The sequence below is a fragment of the Nomascus leucogenys genome, chromosome 4 (assembly GCF_006542625.1).
Source record: "Nomascus leucogenys isolate Asia chromosome 4, Asia_NLE_v1, whole genome shotgun sequence".
Classification (NCBI taxonomy): domain Eukaryota; kingdom Metazoa; phylum Chordata; class Mammalia; order Primates; family Hylobatidae; genus Nomascus; species Nomascus leucogenys.
In genome coordinates this window covers 17425771-17441436 of record NC_044384.1, presented here as the reverse complement: position 1 = coordinate 17441436, position 15666 = coordinate 17425771, and the positions used below count along the sequence as shown (strand labels likewise).

Sequence of the window (15666 nt, the reverse complement as noted above, 5' to 3'; positions counted from 1 at the left end):
CCTAGCCAAGTTGACACAAAAGACTATGACTATCAGTCTTGTTTAAAAAACAATTATACTGTCACAAAGTTGATGAGGGAAAAAAGAAGGAAAAAATTTTAAAATAATAATAATTAAACTAACACTCATGTAATTACTACCTAGCTTAAGAAATAGAAAATTACCAGTATCTTAAAAGTTCCATATATGCCCCTCCCTAATCATGTCCCTCTCCTGTGCTCCTCCAAGTTTAACACTTGCCCAGAATTTTATATTTTCATACTTTGTTTTTCTTATTGTTTTACCACATATTTATTTATCCCTAAACAACATATTGTTTAATTTTGCATATTTCTCCTATCCTGTATATATGGAATCTCCTGTATGTATTCTTATATGATTTGCTTTTTTCACTCATTTTGTTTATAAATTTCATTCTTATTGATATTTGCAAAAGTAGTTATTTTATTGTCCTTACTGAATAGCATTCCTTTGTATGATTATGCCATAGTTTATCCATTCTTCTTTCTGGGAAAATAGGTGATATTTCCACTATTTTGTTATTATAAACAGAATTACAAGCATCTTATGATGCACATGTACAAAAGTTTGTGAGATACAAACTAGGAGTAGAATGAACAAGTTGTACAGTGTACACATTTTCAGTTTTGCCTACTGATGCTAAATTGTTTTCCAAAATGCTAACAATTTATACCCCTATAGGCAGTGTATGGGAGTACTCTTTTAGTTCTTATGTTTGCCAACACTTCATATTGTTAAACTTTCTAATTTGGTGGATATAAAATTACCATTATGTTTCTGACTTGCATTTCTCTAATTACTGTCAAGTTTGAGCATCCTTTGGTATGCTTATTGATGAGTTATGTTCTTCTATTAAAGTCTATTTAGGTTTTCTGCCTATTTTTCATTTAGACTGTCTTAACCGTTACTTTTTAGAAGTTCATTACATATCTGGAATATACCAATACTTTGCCAATTTTATGTTTTATGAATATCTGTTTCCAATTTATGATATGTCTTTTCATATTTTTGGCATCTTCAAACACTGATTCTTAATTTTTTAATAGTCGGATTTATTGATCATTTCTAGAAGACATTATTTCCTATACTTCTGAAATTTTTTTAAATTGATTTTATACAATAAAATTATTAATTTTACTAGAATTGGTTTTTATGTATGATGTGAGCTAGCATTCCAATTATATTTCTTTTCCTGTATGGACAATCTGTTATTTCAGTATGTTTTTTGAACAGTTCATCCTTTTTGCACTGATTGGCAATGCTGCCTCTGTCATATATGAAGTTCCAGTGTATGTACGTGCCTGTTATTGGGGAACATTCTTTCTCACTGGTTTATTTGTCAATTATTATAAAAATGATATGTTGTCTTCATTACAGTTGTCTTGTTTAAAAGTCCAGAAATCCAGTAGGACAAGTCCAGCATCCTGTCCTTTTTTAGAAATGTTTTGACTGTTCATGACCCTTACCTTCCTCATGTAAAGTTTAGTATTATATTGACAGTTTCCAAGAAGGATCTTATTTAGATTCTGATTGAAATGAATTGACTCTGTAAATTAATTTAGGGAGTCTTCTCTATGATTGAGTCTTGCTATGTAGAACATGCTGTATCTTATATTTATTTAGATCTCCTTTCAACACGCTGGGACTACAGGCATGAGCCACCATCCCGAGCCTGGTGTTTTGTTTTTTTTTTTTTCTCTTTCTTTTAAAGTTAGTTTTGAATAGGGATTTATCAGTTTCATTAATCTCAAATATTGAACTTTTAGCTGTGTTGATTTTTCCCTACTGCTTTTTTTTCTATTTTACTTATATCTGTTTTCATCTGTATTTCCTTTTATTTTGTTTAGATTTGTTTTTCTATTTTTCTAACTTCTTGAGGAGGAAGCTTAGGTTATTTTTAAACTTTTCTTCTTTTCTGATATATGAATTTAAGGGTTTTGGTTTTTTATTTGTTTTTTTGAGACAGGGTCTCACTGTCACCCATGCTGGAGTACAGTGGTGCTATCTTGGCTCACTGCAACCTCTACCTCCCAGTGATCCCCCCACCTCAGCCTCCCAAGTAGCTGGGACTACAGGCGTGCACCACCATGCCCAGCTAATTTTTTGTATTTTTAGTAGAGACAGGGTTTTGCCATGCTGCCCAGGCTGGTCTCAAACTCCTGGGTTCAAGCGATCCACCCACCTTAGCCTCCCACAGTGCTGGGATTACAGACTTGAGCCACCATGCTTGGCTATGAATTTAACGTTTTAAGTATTGTTTTAGCTGTATCCCACGCATTTGCTATATTTTATCTTTATTATCATTTAGTTCAAATTAGAGTTTTATTTCCAGTATTTCATTACTGACCCATGGGGTTTGTTTAATTGGGGGGCAGGGGGAATTATCTTGTGATATTTTTGTTACTCATTTCTAACTTAACTACAGTCAGAGAACAGTCTGATTTCAGTCCTTTGAAATTTGTTAAAGTTATCCTAATGACCCAGAATATGATCAATGTGGCATTTGAAAAGAATATACATTCTGTCATTATTAGGTATATTATTTTATATATTTCAATAAAATAAGGTTAGTTAATTTTATGGTTCAATTCTATCTTTGTATCAGTTTTTTTGTGACCTGTTTGTGTCATCAGCTGTTGAAAGACGTGTTAAAAGTTACGATTGACAGCCAGGCACGGTGGCCCACGCCTGTAATCCCAGCACTTTGGGAGGCTGAGGCAGGCAGATACCTGAGGTCAGGAGTTGGAGACCAGCCTGACCAACATGGAGAAACCCCATCTCTACTAAAAATACAAAATTAGCCAGGTGTGGTGGTGCATGCTTGTAATTCCAGCTACTTGGGAGGCTGAGGCAGGAGAATCATTTGAACCCAGGAGGTGGAGGTTGCAGTGAGCCAAGATCACAACATTGCACTCTAGCCTGGGCAACAAGAGCAAAACTCCGTCTCAAAAAAAAAAAAAAAAGTTATGATTGGGTAGTGTCTACTTCCCCTTTTAGTTCTTTTCAGTTTTGCTTTGTATGTTTCTTAGATGCCCTTTATCGGGTTGAGGAAGTTTCCTTCTATCCTAGTTTTTGAATGTTTTTATTATGAAGGGATGTTAGATATTGTCTAATGTTTTTTTCTACATCAATTGAGATGATCATGAGGTTGTTTTTTCTTCTATTGATACAGTGTATTACATTAATTTATCTTGGAGTACTAAACCAACCTTGCATTCCTGGGATAAATCCCACTTGGTTATGTTGTATAATTCCTTTTATATGTAGCGGGATTAAGTTTGCTAGTATTTTGTTGAGGATCCTTGCTTCCAGGATAAATGCTAAATCTAAGTCTTTAGGACAGAACATATAAGAAGCAAGCCTGTTTCACCACAAATTTCCCTACCTCCATTAGGGTATGGTGGGACTGGATAAGAGGAATAATTTAAAGACTTTAAAAGGATCAGATTCCCAGATTCCCTTTGCAACCTTGAAGAGAGACTGGAGCTTTACTCTGTAGACTTGAGATAATCGGGCATAGCTGAAAACCATACTGAAAAGAGGGAAAATAAGTGACAGCTAGTTAATGATGGGACACCTCATTACCCTTCAAATGCTGGCTGTCAGGTTTACACCTACAGGGGAAAAGAGATCAACAGAAAGTTAGGTTTGTGCCAGATTTAACTTAAAGTGAAGTCTACACATGCATAAAGAGATTCTAATCCACATTTTGGGGCTCCAGTCATTAGTAGACATCCCAAGATTACCAATCATTTAGAAAAGCCTGGAATACCAAAGATAGAGATGAAAATATAGAAGAAAGAAGGAGGATGCTGGAGGAAACAGAGACAATTCAAGGAGGATAAAGAAAAATACAAAAAATTCCCCTTAAAAACCAAAAAGCAAAAAACTAGCCAAACAAACAAATGCTATAACCTGTGAGACAAGAGAGTGGGGAAGCAGAGAATACATTCAAAAAAGGGTAACCTAGAATTTCCCACATGATGCATGATAGAAGTTTCATTCTCTCAGAATAATCCCCAAAGTCCTTATCATAATCTCAAGGCACTATAGGATCTGGCCCTCTCTTCTAGTACATCTAAGACTTCATCTTCTATCCTCTCTCCGTTGCTCCCCCTGCACCAACTCTGGCCTCTTTCCTTAGGACATGGCAGATCTAGTCCCACCTCATAGCCTTTGAGCAGCCTCTTCCTAGCGTCTGCAGCATTTATTCCTCCATCTCCTTCATGTTTTTACTTAAACATTATCATCGCCATGAAGCCTACCTTGAACACTTCCATGTGAATTGTACCATTCTCCACTTTGGCCTTCCTAGTACCCCTTATCTTACTCAATGTTTTTTCTAAAACCCTTAATCACTTTCTAATACACTACATAATTTACCTGCTTTTTATGTATCTATCTCTCTTACTAGAACATAAGCTCCACAAATAGGGGATATTGTCTGTTTTATTTGCTTTATCCCCCCCATCTGAAAAGGTGCCTAGCCCATAGTAGGTAGACAATAAATATTTTTTTAGTGACCTCCATGCCCAAACATGGGCCAAGAATATTCAGAAGAGCCATTCATTTTCTGGTGTGGTTGCCAGATATTAGAGCAGCAGTTTAGATCTCTCTAACCTTTCTATCACTCACTCAGTCTCCCTGCAGGAATGGTGTTAACTTTTACACACCCAGCATATCCCTCATTATATTTTAGTAGCCATGGTGCTGTACCTAGTCTCAGCTCTAGACATTAAAATAAGGGATCTTGCTTTTTGCAACCTGGAGAAAGCAAAGGGGCATAGAACAGGACAGCTTTTACTGGGAAAATATGTGTGTGACCATAGTGTGTGTGTATGTTAAATATATAGATGTATATAAATTTTACTTTTAACCTTAGAAGATGGTGGGTAAGCTAAGGGAGAATAGAAAACATTTAGAAAGAAGACTAGTGAAAATCAAAATAAATTATTGTTATATGATTGAGTTTTTTTTAAAGCTACTTCTGTACCTAGTCTAGCACTCTAATATGAATTCCTTTAACAAAGTAACTGCCAAAACTAAATTTTTAATTAACATATTAGCTTATAGGAATATTAAAAATTAAAACATTAGGTTAAACCGTAGTATTTTACTATGTAAACTGTATTTCACTAAGGTAAATTTTTTTAATCAGGTTATTTTAAGTTCCATGATAAAAGAATGTGAACAAAAAGTTGAAAACAAGACCGTCCAAGAGCCTCAAGGGTAAGATATTAATTCTTTTTTTAAGGCTACATGTTAACCTTAATTTTTCTATCTAAATTTGCTGTCAGTCAGTGTAATGTGTCATTTTGTGTTATGTTATAGTCCTTTGTTTGGAAGACAAGAAAATGATTTAAGTCATTGGTTCTCAAATCCTGGTCCATAAACCATCTCATCAGAATTATCTGGGGAATTTAAAATTCAGGTCTCCACCCCATGCCCTGTGCCTTCTCTCAATATTCTCAGTCAGCCTAGGGATCTGTACGTTTAAAAGCTTCCAACAAAATTCTGATATGTAGCTGGGTTGTTCATTCACTGGTCAAAAGAACGTCTAGAAACTTGTGACAGGAGTTATAAGATGAACAACGTACTGCATAAAGGATTATCAACTTGGAAATGTTCTAGTCACATGCTTCTAATCAAACTAATTAGAATCCAAGGATTCAGTAAAATTAAAATATAAGCATAGATGTGAAAGAGTATAACGTTGGAGTTTCAGGAGTGGGAGTTATTTACAAATGAACTCTACGTACTCTTACTGAAGTAACCTTGAGCATCTTAAGAGGACTCTGTTAGACATAAAAAGCTCAAAAGTATTTTCTTTAAGGCTAACTACTGGGAATAAGTGTTTCATCCTATCGGTCTAGAAACACACACACCACACACACTCGTGCATGTGCTCCTCCCTATTCCCCATGTGCAACACGCATGTATCTTTGATGTGTTAGAACCCGTACTTTATAAAGCCTCTTAGAATGGAAGCAGTCTTCTCCATATATAACCATTTTAGCCACAGAGGATTAAAACAACAGACACATTCACATCTTCTATATTATTAGTGGTTTTTTATAGAGGTTTTTTACAGGTTTTTCTAACAAACACAAAAATAAACTGAAAATATAATGAATTTCTATACATGTTATAACTGTAACCCAGCTTCAATTTCATCCATACCCGACCTACTTCTCCCTCCCATTCTCTGATATGTATCTTTTAAAGATAAGTATTATTTTAAAAAAACATAAACACAATATCATTATCACACCAACATAACAATAACAACTTAATATCATCAACTATCTGGCTTTTGTTCAAATTTCTCCTGGTTTCATAAGTGTCAGTGATTTGTTGTTTGTCTTCCTTAAAGTTTGTTTGAGTCAGGATCCAAATGAGTTCTGTACATTGTAGTTGGTTGCTGTGTTGTCTCCTTCAATCCATAGACAGAATGTCACCCTGCTATTCCTCTTTTCTCCATGCAATTTACATATTGAAGAAACTGAGTCATTTGTCCTTTAGAGTTTCCCACAGTCTGAATTTTGGTGATTGCATCTCTCTTCTGTGTTTTAACATGTTCTTCTCTATTTCTTGTATATTTGGTAGCTGGGTCTAGATCTAGAGACTTAATCAGATTCACAGCAAGATTCTGTTCTCCTGAGGTTTTTACGCAAATGATTCCGTCTGCCAGGAGTATTCTTACTCTGCCTGGCTAGTTCCTGTTCCTCCTTTAGGACAGAGCTTAGATGTTGCCTCTTCAGGGAAGCCTTCCTTGACCCCACCCTTCCTCTGAAGTCTATTGTAGATCAAAAGCACAAGAGGAAAGCCTTTTACTTGAAGCAGTAAAAGGAACTGCTTCTAAAATGGAAGGAAAAGCAAGAGTGGGTGCAGATAAAGATATCTGTATCTGGGAAGAGCTCTGCCTTTTGTTGTGGGGAATACAAAGATGATGCATATATGGATTTCACCTTCAAAGAGCCTGTGGTTAAAAGCAGTATTTTTCAAACTGCAGATCATTGACGTTAGTACATTGTTTAATTAATTCAATTGGTTGTGACAGGTATTTCATCCCAAGAAATAGAATCAAATAGAGAGTACATCCCAAGTGGTAAAGATGAGTCTTTCTTATGAAACATCAGTTACCTGTGTAAGTACTACAAGTCATCACGTAAAATGTGGCACTTACTATGGATCTGTGTCAGAAAAGTTTGCAAAGCACACTGATCTGCAGGCAGAAAATGTATGCATAACTATTTTGGTACCCTTCTTATATTCATTCAGCAGTAAGTAAAATTCAGAGTGCTTACCATGGGCTGTTCACAAAGATGAGCTTGAGCAAGTCATAGTTTCTTCCCTCGAGGTATTCACAGCTGAAAGTGGGAAAAAGAAGCAGTTAAAAATAAAGATAAACATTAAAACAATGCCTGCAAATGGTTCCAAGGATAAAGGAATACAGGAGTCTTCAGATATGAATGGCTGACTAGGGAGGAAAAAAGGAAGAGCAAAAGGGGATTACATGCAGAAAAATCAGCACTGTGCAAAATGACAAAAGTTACAGAAGAGCGTGCTTGAGAACTGTAAGTAAAGCTGGAGTGCAGAGTACATGTGGGAGAATGGTAGAGATAAGTATACAAAGGTAGGCAGGCACCAAACAATAAAGAAGTCTGTGTGCCACACTGGGAGATTTGGACTTTATGTTATAGGCCAGGTGGTGGCAAGCTTTTTTGTAGAGATAGTAAGTATTATTTTAAACTTTAGAGACCATACAATCTCTGTCACAGCTACTGAGCTAGACTCTGCTATTGTAGCAGGAAAGCAGCCTTTGGCAATATGTAAATAAATGTGTATGGCTGTGTTTCAGTAAAACTTTATTTATAAAAACAGCAGGCTGGATTTGGCCTGCTACCTGTAGCCAATACTTAGGAACTTTGGTTGTCTAGCGTTAGTGTCCATCAGAATCACCTGGAAATTGCTGAGTACCATCCCCAGAGTTTTTGATTCAGAAGATCTGGGTGGAGTCTGAGAATTTGTATTGATAACAAGTTCCCAGGTGGTGCTAATGCTGCAGGTCTGGGAACCACACCTTGAGAATCACTGCTTTAGGAACCAGACTCTAGTGAATAGAGAAGTGGGTGGAACAGATTAGAAAGCTGTTACAGGAACCCATGATAAGATGAAGCGTGGTCTTGGATGGGAAGGTAACAGTAAGTAATGCTTATGAACCAGATACCATTCTAAACATTTTTCATGTATTTGCTAATAATTGTCATACTAAGCCTACAAAGTAGATACTTTTACTATTCTCATTTTACAGATGACAGAGAGGTAGGTATGTTGCTCAGAGGCCACCTAGCTACTAAGTGGAGGAACCAGAACCCAGGCATTATGGTCCTTGAGACCATGATTTTAACCACCATGTTATAATGCCAGTGTATGGCAGTGAATATGAGAAGATGGATTTGAGATCCATATTTCAGATGTGAACTCAGTTTAACTTGGCAGCTGATTGAGTGAAGGAGAACAGAATCAAAAGATTCTTACATTTCTGATCTGAACATTTAAACGGATGATGATAAAATACAACAAAATGGAACTATAGGGGAAGAACTATTCTGAAGAGGAATATTTAAAATGTGAGGCACAGGTAGAGAAACACTATAGGCAGTTCATTGAGATTTAAGAACCATCAGCAGCATATGGGTGGTAATTAAAGCCTTACGGTTGGAGCAGTGGTAGATAAATGATATCACTTGAAAAGGGGGCTCTGATGGGGAGAAGGTTACCAGGCATGGAATTAGAGACCAGCATTTCAGATGCATATGGAAGAACTTAACTGAGAAATAGAAGGCAAACCAGAATGGTGTTAGAAATCAAGTGGAGATTTTATTTTTGTTTTTGTTTTTGTTTTTTTCAAGATAGAGTCTCACTGTGTCTCCCAGGCTGGAGTGCAGTGACACCATCTCGGCTCACTGCAACCTCCGCCTCCCGGGTTCAAGCAATTCTCCTGCCTTAGCCTCCCTCCCGAGTAGCTGGGATTACAGGCGTGCACCATCACACCCAGCTAATTATTGTATTTTTACTAGAGAGGAGGTTTCACCATGTTGGCCAGGCTGGTCTCAAACTCCTGACCTCAAGTGATCTACCCGTCTTGACCTCCCAAAGTGCTGGGATTACAGATGTGAGCCGCTGTGCCTGGCCCAAATGGAGATTTTAAAGAGAAGAAAAGAGATAAATAATATAGGACATAAATAGTTTTAAAGAAGATAGGGATATTAGTTGCAAAGAAGAGATCTGAGATTTGCTTGAAAACTTGCAGTGAGGATACACATTACAAGGCAGCCCATTTCATTTTAATAACTCCTTTTAAAAACTTATCTTTTCCTGTATTAAAATCTCCCTTTCCAAAATGCCTATGCCCTCTAAAACAAGTCTTTATCATCTGGTAGAGGGGTGGGAGAGTGTTACAAACCCCTTTATAAAACTGATAAAAATTTACACTCTGTCTTGGGGTGGGGGCGGAATTGCTGTAATGCAATGTTTTGTTTTGTTTTGTTTTGTTTTGTTTAACTGAAAAGCTTTGTGATATAGACCTGGGCCTCCTACCTCAGATGGAAAGAATCAGAAGTACTGGATTAGGCCTAGGCATCTGCATTTTCAGAAGTTTTCCAGGTGACTGTGATGTGTATCAGTAGACCTATGCAGATATATACACCCCTGCAGATATACATTATATATCCAATTTTTCACATATGACATATGCAGATATCGGTTAAGTCACCTAAATCTTCTTCAAACCAAATATTCTTCATTCCTTTCATTTTTACCTCTTATAGTTTTCAGACTCCTTAACATCATGGTTGGCCTCCTCTTAGAATATCATTAAAACTTGATATCTCAACTATGGTCTGACCCATACATCCCCTTTTTCTAGATGTAAATTTAAATCATACTTATCTTTTGACTTACACTGAGTTTTCTAAAGAAAGGAAGAGCACTGAAAAGCTAGAATGTTAAGGAAAGGCACCATAGGACTTCAGCTGGGCTTTGAAAGATGGGTAGGCAATGGATAGAAAGATTTGAGAGTGATTGAGCAATAGACTGGACAAACCTGACTGAAGGGGGTCAAAGAGATAGTCAGTGACAGTGGTATGGAAAAACAAGAAATAGATTGCCACATTTCCTGAATGCAAAGCACATTTCGTCTTGTAGGTGGTATGTAAGCATTAAAGAATTTTGAGCTAAGATGTGATATCAAGAAGTGACTTTTAGAAGTTAATCTGATAATTAAAGATGGAAGACTGTTGGAATCACTGAGTTGTGAAGTATTAGCCATGGAAGTAAAAAGAAACAGTAGAGGAGATGCTTCAAAGAATAAGGTCACGGGACTTGTGATTGGTTTGAAATAGAAGTAGAAGAAGCTATTAAATTCACTGTTAGAAACAGAGGAAAATAGTAGAACCACTGGCAAAAAGAGGGGGGAATTAAAATGGGGAGTGATTTCTAAAGTTAGGGTGTGAACAAAAGCTTGAGATGTTGGCTTTATCTAGCAAATAATAGTAATGTGGGACTGACCCTCAGGAAATGGGATGTGATTCAATTTGAAACTTGGAGAGTAAGTTTTATAATTGAAGAATCAAGAGCCAAATACTGAACCTTAGGGAAGATTACTTTGTGGGAAGAGAAGCAGCAGGAAAGAGAACCCATTGGTGTACTGTCAGAAGAGCAATGTGAAGAAGATTTTCAAGGTGGGAGTTGTGGTTTGGTTTTTAACTTGAGTAATTCACAGTGCACACCCTTATAGACTACATAGACCCAGGTGTCCTCCGTGGCAGCACGCGCCTCATGCAGTAGATTCAACAGACATGTTGAGCACCCGCAGCTTGCCACACGTTGTCTTTGACATGTTCAAACACATTATCTTACTTAATCCTCAGAATATTTTACAATAGAAATTGCAAGCTGTGTTTTACAGATGAGGAAACTGAGTCAGAGAGATCTAAAGCATCTTGGCCAAAGCCACAAGGCAATAAACTGGATTCCAAGTCTATTACAGGAGAGTTGTCAGGTCATTGAAAAATTGTGCTTGATCAGTATTCTGTTTCTGTTCAGTACTATGATAAATTAGCAATCTTTAGAGGTCATTTAGATTGTGTTTATTCCCTACACAGCAGGTTGGTGAAATGGATTCAAAATTGTTGATTGAAATCAATGCAACTGGCAATTCAGGACATCCCCCTAAAAAGGAATATCCCCCTAAAAAGGAATATACCATAGGATTATTATCAGCACAGCACAAAACTTCATTGCAATTTAATTTACTCATTTGTGAAAATACTGATAATATTTATCTTCCAGGATTGCTGTAAGAATTAAATGAAGTGATAAAGAATAACTACTAACAATTACATCATGCTATTATGTGCCTAGCACTATACTGAGCACTTTACAGTTGTATTAATATAATCCTAATAACCCTAGGAGGCAAATACTAGAATCATCCTTGTTTTACAGATGAGATTAAATAATTTACCCGAGCTGGTAAACAGAGCCAACATTCAGTCCAGTCCCAGACTTGTTCCTAACCACTACACGTACTGCTTCCTTTACTGTCGATAACGAACGTGAAAGCTCCTAACCTAGTATGGCATATACAAACTACCCTCCATAAATATTAGTTTCCCTTTTGTGACGCCAATTCAGAGTGTGTTCGTTAATGATATGCTACTAAAGAAATGAAAAATTGTTATTTTTTTAATTGCTTTACATGAATTTTAAATTTTCTTTCCTAGCTCAATGTCAATTGCCGCAAGCTTAGTGAGTGAAGATACAAAGACCAAGTTTTTGAACAAAATGGGCCAGTTGACAACATCAGGTGCCATGTTGGCCAATGTGTTTCAGAGAAAGAAGTAGAAGCAGGGAAGAAGCCCCCAGTAAACACTAAGATGGACCTCAAGCCGACTGGTTCCTTGTACTTGAAGTACTTGCCTTTTTTATTTCCTCAGTTTTATGTTCTTGCATTATAATTTTATCCTAATGTCCAAAGATATTTGCACTGCTTTTAATTACTGCTGTATATTTGTTGATTTTGGAGTTACAACCGTGGTGACAGAAAATTGAGTTGATGGTCTGTACCAAGTCCCTTGTCTATGTTCTTGTCTTTCAGAATAATTTTTATATAAATATATATATATAGTGAAGAAGTTTTTTTTTAATTTTTGGATGGGATATTCGCAAATATCTGTATTATACACTAAGCTATTACAATGGTACTTAAAATAATGTAAATTTGAAGTCATTGTTATAAAATAATAAAGTGGAGATTACTTAAGTATTTAAATTATGAAAGAATAATGCAGACTTTTTATTGTTTCTTAACTGACTAGAAAGAGCCACCAGCATTACTCTGTGCCTTTTGGACATCAGTTTGTGTGTTCTGTAGGAATTGTGTGCATTCCATTCACACAGTATTTCTTTAGGATGCTGTGATGATTTGAATTACAAATCCTACCGTAAATAGCTAAAGACAAAACCTTCATTTCAGAACTCTCATGAATATTCTTTAAGTGCTATTTAAACCTCCCCAGCACTTAGATGCATATAATGGACTTACCTGAGAAAAGACAGCACATAGGCATGGGGAGAGGTAACCAAGGTGAATTTTACAAACTGGTGTATAGTAGATTTAAATGCTCAAAAATAAATGTAACTGAGAAGAATTAATAATTGTGAGATTTTTTTTCCCAAATTGAGATACAGAAGAAAATATAGTTTGAATCTGAAATTTAACACTTATTTATGTAAAACATTTTATTTAAGATATTTTCTAATGATTTTAATTTTAGAGAGTACCTTTTCATTCTGTGTGTTACAGAGAAGTACTGAAAAGTTAAGGACACTTGGGGGCTACTTTTTTTCCCTCTAAACTAAAAAAGACCGTGGCTAAATTATAACTACTTAGTTATCACCTTGTCCCTTAAAGTCAGTGACCTCCTGTGTTTGATGTATATTACATACAGTCTTAAGTCGGTGTACAGTTCCACTGGAATTTGACAGTTGTCTATACAGTCATGCAACTTGAAGTAGAAAAGAGTGCTGGACATAGGAAGGGGGTGCTTGGTTTGAGGGGTTAATGTGAGGCCTTTTTGAAAAATGAATATTTTGATAAAAAGAATTCTTGTTTTAGCACAGTTGATGCACATAGGTGATTCTCATATTTGTTGTATAAACTGGTTTAATACATTTGGAACATAGTTGGATTACATTCATTTCCTGGGAAAGCTAGCTTACCATACATTCAAGTTTATAAAACAATTTGCCATAGGCAAAGCCATTTAAAAAGTTCATTCTGAAATTATTTCATTTACCTACAGTGAAATAATTGTGGACTAAGTAGTCTTTCTGAAAACTGTTGGGTTCTAGGCATTCTTGAGAAATTGAAAGTGGCTACCTTTCATGTCAAAAATGTTGATCTATTATAAATAAAATGTTTTTGCATATGTTTTTGTTTTGGTTTGGGCTATGTGTTTTACTTTCATTTTGAAACACTATACTTTCTATTAAGCAAAAAAATAAGAAAAGCCTATGTTCATGAGAATATACTAATATTTTGTAAATATAATTTATATAAATTTACCTATTTTGGTTTATTTTTACTAAAAAGGGACCATGTTGCTATAAAACTAATACATTTCAGAGGTACCTGGAAGAAAAATGTTTAAACTCTGATTTGCTTCAAACTATAGTAGAATATGTGTATGTTTGTTATCAGGTGAATGAGTAGAATGTATTTTTATTGTGAACATTTTTCTTAATTAATGAATATATTTATTTAAGTGCTAATGTTTTTTTAAAAGGCAACAGTAGGCAAGATTCATGGTGTATTTCAAGTGAGAGTCTCTTTTCTTAAATATTTTAATATCATTAAGATTTCACATTGTGGTTTTTGTTTTTTGTTTGTTTGTTTTTAGTAAAATATGTCTTGTCTGTACAGACAAGACACACTAATCATTGAGACTGAGATTTGGACTGAGTCCAAAGTAGGGCATAAAACTCCCATACTCATTCCTTTTAAACAGAAGTAAACTTACGGTACAAGTTTTTAAGTGTTCAACTTAATGAAAAACTAAGTTTGCAAAGTAATGAAAAGCTAATTTGAAATTATACCTGTGTTTCCAGAGTAATCCAGAGATTAATTTTTTTCAGAAATCCAGAAGTGCCATAATTACTAATTTAGCTGAATTCTTCCAAGAACAGTGCTTTTTTTTTTTTTTTTTTTGAGACGGAGTCTTGCTCTGTCACCCAGGCTGGAGTGCAGTGGCGCAATCTCGGCTCACTGCAAGCTCCACCTCTCGGGTTCACGCCATTCTCCTGCCTCAGCCTCTCCGAGTAGCTGGGACTACAGGCGCCCGCCACCACGCCCAGCTAATTTTTTGTATTTTTAGTAGAGACGGGGTTTCACAGTGGTCTCGATCTCCTGACCTCATGATCCGCCTGCCTCGGCCTCCCAAAGTGCTGGGATTACAAGCGTGAGCCACCGCGCCCGGCCTCCAAGAACAGTGCTTGAATGATGGCAATATCTATCTCTATACATAGGTGTCTGTGACCTTCATTGGTTTGCATTATTCCCCCCTTTAGAGAGATTATTTTCCTAAACATCAAGTTGATTTTCAACCTGAACGAAATTGTAATTTAAGTCATGCTATCCTCATTATCCATGGCTTTTAGGATATGTCACTACTATAGGATATGTCACTACTATACACTATAATTCTAATGGGGGTCTCAAGTCAAGGTGCTATCACATTCTTGTTTTTAAAAAATTGGTTCAAATAGTCTCTGTTAAAGTTTAAAGAGGTGAGATCAGTAGGTATTGAATTGTCTTTTCATCATCCCATTTTTCAAGACAACCTATTTTGGACCGTTATTTGAACTCCAAGGATATAACTTTCTCTAGTTACTACCCTGCTGATCTTTGAACTGCAGTAGCTAACTACAGCTAACATTCTGTGCTGGTTATACTTTCTTAACTATTCTTTGTGTAAAGATTGTACTAATTTTTTCAGTTCATTAAACAAAGTTACACTTTAGCTCTTCAATGTTACACTTAAAGAGCTTTGGACTGTGCGCCGTGGCTCACGCATGTAATCCCAGCACTTTGGGAGGCCAAGGTGACGAATCACTTGAGGTCAGTAGTTCAAGACCAGCCTGGCCAACGTGGTGAAACCCCGCCTCTAAAAATACAAAAATTAGCCAGGCATGGTGATGCAGGCCTGTAATCCCTGCTACTCGGGAGGCTGAGACAAGAGAATCATTTGAATCTGGGAAGCGGAGATTGCAGTGAGCTGATACTGCACACTGCACTCCAGCCTGGTCCACAGAGCAAGACTCCATCTCAAAAAAAAAAGCTTTGTAATTAGCAATTCTAATTCATGAAATACTCCAGATTAGCCAGGTAACAAAATTCAAACTTCAAGGTTGGATGTTAATTCTCTTATAAGAAAACTACAAAATAAATTTAGCCTTTTGTATGAGTAGACATCTATTTCAAAGTTCTACTGTAACTTTACAGTATGCTTGATTTTGATACTATTTTTTTCAGTACATTAAAAAGAAATAGAGACTGGCCGGGAACGGTGGCTCATGCCT

General features: G+C 36.2%; 1 protein-coding gene across 7 annotated transcripts in view; it reads left to right on the top strand.

Annotated features, from left to right (window-relative positions):
- RELCH (RAB11 binding and LisH domain, coiled-coil and HEAT repeat containing) overlaps nucleotides 1-13521 on the top strand; it is a 120684-nt gene extending 107163 nt beyond the window's left edge. For 6 of the 7 annotated variants that reach the window (XM_030810299.1, XM_030810298.1, XM_030810302.1 and 3 more), the window contains 2 exons: nucleotides 5180-5250; nucleotides 11811-13517. In XM_030810299.1, coding sequence (XP_030666159.1) covers nucleotides 5180-5250; nucleotides 11811-11931 — 192 coding nt within the window. In that variant the 3' untranslated portion in view covers nucleotides 11932-13517. Of the gene's footprint in view, nucleotides 1-5179; nucleotides 5251-11810 lie in introns of all 7 variants that reach the window. The other variant, XM_030810305.1, reaches the window with a different exon arrangement.
- Nucleotides 13522-15666: the final 2145 nt, after the last annotated feature.